The 9,867-nt window shown below is 36.0% G+C and overlaps 1 protein-coding gene across 1 annotated transcript; it reads left to right on the top strand.

Moving 5' to 3' along the window:
* The first annotated feature begins 259 nt into the window (after positions 1 to 259).
* On the top strand, positions 260 to 7,173 carry LOC104891017 (uncharacterized). Its single transcript, XM_010676651.4, has 4 exons — positions 260 to 649; positions 3,536 to 3,653; positions 3,749 to 3,977; positions 6,461 to 7,173. The coding sequence occupies exons 1-4, from the start codon at positions 498 to 500 to the stop codon at positions 6,487 to 6,489; spliced, it is 528 nt and encodes a 175-aa protein (XP_010674953.1). The 5' UTR covers positions 260 to 497; the 3' UTR covers positions 6,490 to 7,173.
* The last annotated feature ends 2,694 nt before the right edge of the window (positions 7,174 to 9,867 follow it).

The following is a 9,867-nucleotide window of genomic DNA, read 5'->3' on the forward strand; positions in this document are numbered from 1 at the left end:
GAGAAGTGGTACCTCAGTGGACTACCACCCCGAATTCCAGGACATTGCCTAGGATTCAAATCCTCATCCCAACAATATGTTGGGTATTTAATTTTGGGTTGTTTAGTCTTACTCAATCTCTGAACCGGTGTGTCGTACAGACTAGTAACCTAATAGTGGTTGTTCTTCGGACCAATTATCTTTCTTAATAATAATAAATAAAAAAAACTCGATCCTAAGAGAACTTAGCCTTTATACGAATCCCTAATCCAAAATTAAGTAACCACAACTTACCCAATCGACCCGCTTGAGAGTCCTCCTCACTGGCTAATCCAAAGCATTTTATTGCATCTCCGATATCCCTTCTCCTTCTGGGTAAATTTATTTGTTCTGGGAATTTGGGGCTTTAAATTTGAAGTCTAAACTCAACCCGCATCTGAAACGTCGGAAACAGAGCAAGCTCAGAGTAGAGAGAGAGACAGCGCGCGCACAAGCAAGCAACATAGAGGAGAGAGAAAATGGGGAGAGAAGTAGCAGAGAGTTGTGTGGATAGCTTAATGATAGAGATGGTTTCTTCTTATTGTGATCGTTTCTACGCCAACAAGCCTGAGCTCGCCGCTCGTCGTATCGAATCTATTGGCTATCAAGTCGGCCACCAACTCTCTGAGAGGTATTCGCTATTTTCCATTCTTCTCTGTTTCTTACAAACCCTAATTTCAATTGTAATCATTGCATCTTGATTATTGCGATTGTCAATTGTAAAATGTTGTGGTCATGTGATCTGATTGGTTTTGGGAAATTCAAGGATTTTTGTTCGTGGTTGTGATTTGATGAATTATTTGCGAATTTCTGGTAGTGAAGATCTAAATTTTTTTATTGACTTCGTAAGAGAAAATGGCGGAAATATGAGGAATTATTTTGTAGGACAAAAAGTGACCTTGTAAGATAATTAGTGAGACGGTCTCATTTGAGAATTCTGGTAGTAAATATATCAATTTTGTTTGACTTAACAATAGACAATGGCAGAAATTTGAGGAATTGAAGAGGTGAAAATTTCTCAGTGGAAGAGTCGTCTGAATTGTTCCGTCGATCATTCTTAGAAAGAAAATGGTGGAAGCATGAGTCTTTAGGAGCAGAGATCATACTCTAGCTACATTGTCATTTAAATGGCCACCATTTTTCTCTGTTGCCAAACGAGTAAGATCCTTTATGCAAGGAGCTTGAGTATGTAGTTCGTTAGAAATAAGTTGCTTATCATAGTTGCATTTGCAGCTTCTTCTGACTGTTGCTATGTAAGGATAAGACTATGAGTATTGTGATTAGATGAATCATATTCGAATTTTGGTAGTAAAGATCTCAATTTTGAGGAATTAGTTTGCTAGGCCGTGGTGTTGTGAATATGGCGGAAATTTTTCACACTGAAGGAGTTGTTTATATTGTATCGGTGATTTATTTATAGAAAGAAAATGCTGGAGCCATGAGTCTTTAGAAGCAGATATCAAACTCTAGTTACATATTTTTTGAAGTGGTGTAAGTTGTGTTATGGCCACCATTCTCTCTGTTGCCAAATGAGTAAGACCCTTTACACGGGAGCTTTATATAATATTAGATAGTTTGTTAGAAACATATTGCTTACCATAGCAGTATTTGTAACTAATTCTTACTATTGCTATGTAAGGATAATAATTTGAGCATTATGGCCAACTTTCCCTTCCCTGAACTTGTTAGGAACTTCTCTGCCTGTACTTGAAGAGTTTATGCAGTTTTCAAGATGTTTTTCTTCTCATGAAGTATAAAATATTGGTAATCAACCTGTTATATGGAATGTTTGTCCATATTGAGGTTTTTCATATATAATTTGTTCTCTTCACCTTTTGTTTTTGGCAATTGAAATCATATATTACCAAAAGCAATGTGATTACACTTAGGCTAACCACATGTTCTCTTCACCTTACTTTTGCTTATTTTTAGAAAACGCAAGTATTGTTCACAAAAGATAAGCAAGTTCACAAAATATGAGAAAAATTCAATAAATAAAGAAAATGATTTTTTTTCTTTCCTTTTCTCTTGCTAAAATGTTTTTCTATACCCTAACATCCTTTAATAATTACTTTTAAGGGTTAAAAAATTTGTAAAATTTTTGTTGGTAAATTAAACAATGATAATGTGGTTATGTTAGTAATTAATATTATTGTTGTTGGATCTAATGTGTACCCGAATACGGGTATCCGAACTCATCGAGATCGGGTCATGGGTATTGGATATTGGGAAGCGATCCAGTCTGGTAAACTATTAACTCTAATTAAAGTGTTTATTATCATTATCTGTAAATTTATGATGAGATAAAAATACGATAAGATAACTTAAGCAAAAATAAGATGAAGAGAACAAACGCTTAGTGATGTATATCATCCAACTTGCCTGGTTGAAGAGGGAAATGAACTGAGGTAAAATAGAGAGAAGCCAAAACAGTCTTAGGGAGCGCATTTGAGTTCTCTACAGGTCTGAGGAGAATAGTGTTTGCACATGTTTCTGCATTGTATACTGAGATCAGAATGATTAAAACCAAAGAAATGATGTATTTGCAATTGTGGTAGGTTAGGGCTGCACCCAGAAAATTCTCATGAATCATGTATGCCTGTTGACCAGTTTGGGCAGGATTATTACTTCTGATACAACTTATCAAATTGAAGTAGTATTTACTCACATCCCTATCTTGTTGGTAAAATTGCTCTTCTTATAATGTACTACATCAAATAGTATTTCCATGTGAATTGGAATTTCATTCCATTCCAAACTGGAAGAAACCATGACCCTGATTCCCTAAAGTCCATTACAACTTTACAAGTAATTTTGCACCCCCCTCCAATAAAAAGGAAGTCTTACAATTTCCATGTAATTGTTCTGATGGTAATATTTTAAAATTATAACTTTACAGTTTATCTGAGACTACAATTTTGCTGGGAAATGTGAAAGAAAATTAGGATTAGATTTTTCAGCTTAATTTGAAGCAAGTACTAAGAAGTATAATAACTGCTACTTTCAAACGTTTGCCACTTTTAGTTTATTTTCACACTAGGAATCTTATATAGCAAACAAGTGAAATTCTAAAGTTCTTTTCATGTTGGCTAGGTGGAGCCGAAGTATTCCTAACCATTATTGAAATGATAGCATTGCTTGAATGAGAGGAAGAATTGTTAGCCTTAACCTCAATGGCAGAGATAGTGAGGGGAAAATTCATGTTGTGGTTGAGAAAGATGAGAGAGCAAAGAGAACAATCGGGGCTATAAATTAATCAGCCACACATTTTTTTTCTGTAATATAGGAATGGGTTGAGATTCATTCCATTTGTTTCCTTGATTGATTTTGATTCCCTTATTTATGTTTTTCTGAATGAAGCAACCCTGTAGTGGGATGCGAATTAGGAATACGATTGACCTTTCGGGCTATGTTGCTGGTGCTTAACTTTCTTTTCTATTCAGATACTTGTTTGCATTGTGCATCTAGTTACCAGCAGTTGGATGTTTCAGCTTGTTACTTGAATTGGTTTTGTCAGGTATACCATGGAGAGACCACGGTTTGGTGACCATCTTGAGGCAATCAAGTTCATCTGTAAGGATTTCTGGTCTGAAATTTTCAAGAAACAGATAGACAACCTGAAGACAAATCATAGAGTGAGTTTTTGCTGTTCTTTTCTACTGAGCATTTTGATATCAGTCTACTTGAAGATCTCTTGTCACAGAAGCTTATTTGTATTTTGATTTCTTAGGGTACTTTTGTGCTGCAAGATAATCGATTCCGTTGGCTAGCACATATTTCTGTTGATCCATCATCTGATACTACTGGTGTAACTCAAGATGCTTCTGAGCCAGTGGAAAACAAAGCTGCACAGGCAGCTAGCATGCATCTCTATTTTCCGTGTGGAATCATAAGGGGAGCGCTTACAAACTTGGGAATACCTTGTGCTGTTTCAGCAGATATCTCTAACCTTCCTGCATGTGAGTGCTCACTTCATGAGTTTGATTTCTTATCTTGTCTGTTTTTTTATTTGTATAAAGCCATTAAAGAGAGAACTTCTCGCTGTTTTCAGTTTTTCTTGATTTGAGTGCATCATGTGACTTTCTGACATTTAAGCTGCTTTAAATGGCTTGTTGTCATTAATAATCCTGTAGGTTGGATGTAGAGTTTCTGCATTTTGTATATATGATATACAAGTCCACACTTAGTATTTTGAGCAGAGTAATGTCTTTGAGTTGTTACATATTTCCTCCGTTTCTTTTTACTTGCAACGTATTCCTTTTTGGGAAATGTCACAATACTTGCAAGTGCAACCAAGCTCAAAATGGAAACTATTCTACAACTAAATGACCAATGGAAACTATTCTACAACTAAATGACCCAATTACCCTTAGCTCAAATATAGCATTGCAGTTAATCATCCATAGACCAATATCCCACCCCTCTCCTTAGTTCCCTGCCACCCTCTCTCCTCACCTCCCTCAAACCCTTCCAAGTCCCAACCCCAGCCACCGCCATCACCACCACCCCTGGCAACACCCCCACCACTTCCCCTCCTTTTTTCATGGCGGCATTCCCCCTCCTTTTTTCTGGCGACATACTCCCTCTTTTTTTCCGGCGGCATTCCCTCTCTTACTTTCCGGCGGCATCCCCCTTTATTCTGGCACTTAACCAGAACCACTATGGTAAGCTTTCATGGCTGAATTCAACCATTAAAGCTCCACATCTGGAACTTTAATGGTCGAATTCGACCATAGCTCTATGAATCGTCGAATTGGTTGATTCTAATAAATCTCTCTCTCCCTCCTCTCCAAGATTTACTGGAAAAAAAGTTTCTCTCTTTCTCTTTTCTTTTTGGATGTTTAGATGTTGTTGAAAAATTTAATGTGCTGGTGGTGATTGTGGTTGTGGTCGAGTAGTGGTGGTGGTTGTTCTGGTCGAGTGCGGTTTTAGTGTTAGTTGAGACAATCTGGGCTGGTGGAGGTAGTGGTGGTGTTGTTGTATTGGCGGCAGAGGCAGTGATGATGTGGTTGGGTTGGTGGTGACGGTGGTAGTGCGGTTGGGCTGGTGGCGGTGTGGTGGCCAGTGGTGGGAAGACGGTGATCTATGTTGGTGGTGGTGATACTTACAGGGGAAGCAGGAGGGAAGGTTGGTGGTAGTGGGAAATTAGTTGATTAATCTTTGATGGTGAATTAGAGTTGACAAGTAGAGGGGGCTAGATGTCCTTTAGAAAAGTCTCTCTCCTCTTTCTTAAAAAGTGTGTAACTAGCTATGTTGCAAGTAAAAGAAACAAAGGAAGTATTCCATAACTTTATGCTTTTCCTATATATGCAAGTATGCAACTAGTCAGATTCTAGCAATCAAGGCTTCGCCTAGTGGTAAAATTTGGCCTCATGATTTTGGTCATGGGATCAAATTCCACTAGGGGCTCTTAGGGGTGAGGTTTCCCTTACCATCCCCCTCTTTCCAAGGAGGGCTGGCTATATTTGTGCGTGGTGCCAGTTCAGTAGGGTCATTCATCTTACTAACTTTAAAAAAAAAAATTGTCAGATTCTGACATATTGCAAAGCTAATGGTCATATCTTATGAAATTTGAGATGGTTGAGGGTCTTTAGGTTGTTGAAAGTCCACCTCAGACCTTTGATTCTTTTAGGGATATTGGATTTTGATCTCAGCATCCAGAATATAATTTTTGATCTTTGAAATTGTATTCAAGAGGAACTATCCGTAATCGTGGAGAGATCTATGATTTTGGTTGCTATTTGTCAGTGCTATCATGATCCTCCTACCCGTATATACTGCATTTGAAATATGCCTTTGATTGGAACTAAATTTAGGCTTGTAGTTCTTCCAGTGTCTTTATAGAATGTAGATAAATCTGATCTTTTGGTCATTTGAAACATTCAGCCATGTGGAACATGGTGTCAGAACAAGGCCACATCGTATCGTGTCACGCGTGTCGTAAAGGTTTTCAAATCTACCGATCCGATATTACCCGCATCGTAAAGGTGTAAAAAAATCGCATTTGAGGCGGGTTTTAGGATATTTCATGGTTTAAGCTGATTTTCAGCGGCACGACAACCGCATCATCCCCATTCCCGCATCACAGTGATTGTTACCGCCATCGTGGCTGAAACTGTATTTTCGAACTATGATGTGGAAACACTTGCAGTTCGAAGTTGTCTCAGATTTTCAAAATTGTTCACCGGTTTCCTTCTAATATCGGTTTAAGTGCTGTATTCGCGGGTCTTATTGTTTACGCGTTACGACTTATGGTTTACTTTTTTAGGGTGTGCATAACTGCATATTTCTTTTAATTTGTCAAATTTGAGATGCAGGTTCAATGTAGTATGTGCTTTGCGTACCCTTATTTCAGCTGTGCGATAGTTTTATGTTCCAGTTTGTCGTTTTCATTTTTGCGCTGCACAACCTGAGTGTCATTTGTATTTTGCATCCTGAACAGGTTCATTTGTGGTTCGGATAAAGGTTTAAAATGAAGTTTCCAGTCGGTGCTTCGAGGGAAGGATTCTGGTGACGCAAGTGAGCTACTTTGTATTAGTTCCTTATGGTTGTGTGCAGTATGGAAATTATAAAAGATGCCTTGTTAATTAATGCTTTGACTTGGAGGTGCCCCCTTGAAGCTTGAGCTGTTTTTAGTTTTCCGCAGAAGCTATGCGTACAAAGGCTGTGACAAACTGCTTTGCGGAAACTGGTTCTTTAGTTCGATTTTGCTTTGGAAATTCTCCATCAATAGAAATTCACTGGCTTCGATGGATACATAATGTAGAAATTCTCCATCAATAGAAATTCACTTGCCTCGATGGATACATAATGTAGAAAAGTATGTTGTCTTCCATTTAAAAAAGAAAATGAGTATGAGATGCTAAACCCTGGTTTTGGTTCAACCCTATGAAAGGAATCAATCAAGGACGATTTCTTTGTGTGGTTCACATTTCAAAGGAGAGGTAATAGAAATTGCAGACACCGAAAATTTTACATGTGTGGTGTTAGTTGTGATATGGGTTGGATAGAATTTATTATAATTTAGACATAATTATCCTAAAGGATGGTCGGTTTCATATTACTTGAAATATTTCTCTGGACAGGGTTGTCGACGTGCAAATCTAATCATTAATATCTTAATACTTATTAGGGCATGTAGTTTTAGATGATAAATTGTTTGGTCATCAGTTGTTATTTTATTGAAAAAGTAGATGTGGTAGGAGTTAGTCAGAGTAATATTATATTATTTGGTAGGGAGGGAGGGGAGGCCAGTGGTTAAAGTTAGTAGGTGGGAGTGATATTATATTATTTGGAGGAGCGAGAGTGTGAGTCAATAGTTAAAAGGTAGAAAAATTAAAATAATATTGGATTACATCTAAAAATAGAAGTGTAAAAAGTATTTAGAGACGGGTGATAAAGGAAAGTGTAAAAAGTATTTTGAAACGGATGAGGAATACTGAATTCACCTAATTGATTCTATAGGTAATCACCTAATTGATTCTATAGGTAATCACCTAATTGATTCTATAGGTAATCCAATTAAACAAAATTTTAATGCATGTGCATAAATCTTGTTTAAAATAAATTAATCAAAATTCAAATATTAATTTAGAAATTGCATAATATAGGGTTTAATTCCGAGACCTCAAGTACATATACTAAAGTTTTAACCATTAGACTAAGGTATCGTTTGGTTGCACTTGGGAAGTTAATCTTCCCTTGATTTTTCACTTCCCATGAAATTTAACTTCCTAGGAAGTAAACAAAATTGTTTGGTAGGCTATGGGAAGATGGAATTCCCATGGGAAGTGGCACTTACCTAGGGGGAACTAGGTAAGCAACTTCCCCCATTGTGTGGGAAGTAGAACTTCCTAGGAAGTGCAAATTCCCATGATTTTGCCAACCAAACAACTTCATATATATCTACTTCCTAGGAATTTGCACTTCCCATGATTTGTTTTGTCAACCAAACAAGGCCTAAGTTGTACTACCTCCGTTTCTTTTTAATTGTTACGGTTTCCTTTTTAGACCGCTTCTTTTTAATTGTTACACTCTTACTTTTTCTACATAAGGTAAGTTTGCAATTATTGTTACCCACTATTGGTCCCCTTGTGATCCCCAACCTTTAATCCCAACCTAACCTTTAATCCCAACATTACCCCCCCTCTATCCTACTTTTCACCTTTTTCTTTCTCCTCCATAATTTTTTATTGTTCTTTTGTACTTGTCTCTTTCTACTTTTCAGAATTTTTATCCCCTCTCTCCTATTTTTCACCTTTTACCTTGGTTCTAATGAAAAGCAAAGTGTAACAATTAAAAAGAAACGGAGATAGTATTTATTATTATTATTATTATTATCATAAAGTATTATATTAATAAATGAAATTTTTTCTTACCCTGGACATAGTCCATGCCTAATAACTAGTTTATACATCTAAAAATAGAAGTGTAAAAAGTATTTTGAGACGGGTGAAAAAGAAAAGTGTAAAACGTATTTTATTTATATAATTATTTTTTTTGAGATTTTTAAGGTTACCTTAATCTTATATAAATTATGGGACCCAAATTGAGTACATTTGACATAATTACATAATTTAAAGGCATTCATAAACAATAATTAGTTGCATATATAATTGCTAAAATATAAAAGAAGTGCAGCCACACAAAATAAAAAATTACACACGAAAATTAATTAGTGTCTCCTCCAAAATGCGACCATATGTGTTCCACTAAATCATGCTGCAGTTGGTGGCATTGTGCTCGGTTGTCGAAATTGGTAACATCAATATTCTCAGCCTCTTCGACACCCGCATTATCTACAAATGCGTTGTCAGAATCGGACCCAATACTAAGGGGAGTAAAAGGAGATTGCTCAATATTTTTACTAGTAGAAGTATATTGGTTATTTGGAGTTTGGAGAAATTGGGTACAACTTTGCACTTGTGCATTACTCATACTAGTGGGATTGGGATTAGAAAAATTTTAATTTTGGGAAATTTGGTATTGATTTTGTTGAGCTAAAAATGTCTGAAATTGAGGACTATTTTGAAACAAACCCAAGGAGTTTAAATCAAAATTCTAATTTGGATCCATTGAAAATAGAATAATAAATGAATTTTTTTAGAGGATAGAGAGAAAGGAGAAATTGAAATGAGAGAATATAGGAGAATGTGAAAAAATAGTTGTACACAAAAAGTTATTTATAGGAATTATTACAAATTATCATACAATAAATTATACAAATTGTGTTGTTGATTCCAAGCGGTTGGAAGAAATTGTGCCGTTAAATTGTAAAATTTGTAAAAATATTATGAATTGTGTCGTTGCTTTTTGTTGGTGGGACATGGCATCAAAGACAAAGTGAGTCTTTGTCAGAGTTTTGGAAACCAAAACTCTGACCAAGACTCACTCCAACTTTGTTTCACATTATCGCATCAGACTCATCAAGACTTTGACAAGTCTTTGTTTCAGATCGGATTCCCAGACCGCGATAAACATACCCTTAGTTTTGACAATTAAAAGAAAAGGGAAAAGATATGAAGGGTCCGATCCACAAGCAAGAATGTGCTGCTCACATTCATTTGCTTCTATGATCTTTTTTTCAAAAAAGACCATCTTAGAATCATCCAAATAATTTTCCTAGAAAATAGTTTCCTCCAAACCAAACACATCTAAGACTCTGTTTTTTATTAAATTAATAAAAATTCAATTCAATTCAGCTCAGACTTATTTATAGTTCAACTCAGTTTAGTTTATTTCAATTCAGTTCAATTAGTTTCTCACAATTTTCATTCATTTTAGTTCAATTCAGTTGTTTATTTCATTTCGATTCAATTCAATTTGGATAAATTCACTGGTCGTTTGGTT

The sequence above is a fragment of the Beta vulgaris genome, chromosome 4 (assembly GCF_026745355.1).
Source record: "Beta vulgaris subsp. vulgaris cultivar EL10 chromosome 4, EL10.2, whole genome shotgun sequence".
In the NCBI taxonomy this organism is placed as follows: Eukaryota; Viridiplantae; Streptophyta; class Magnoliopsida; order Caryophyllales; family Amaranthaceae; genus Beta; species Beta vulgaris.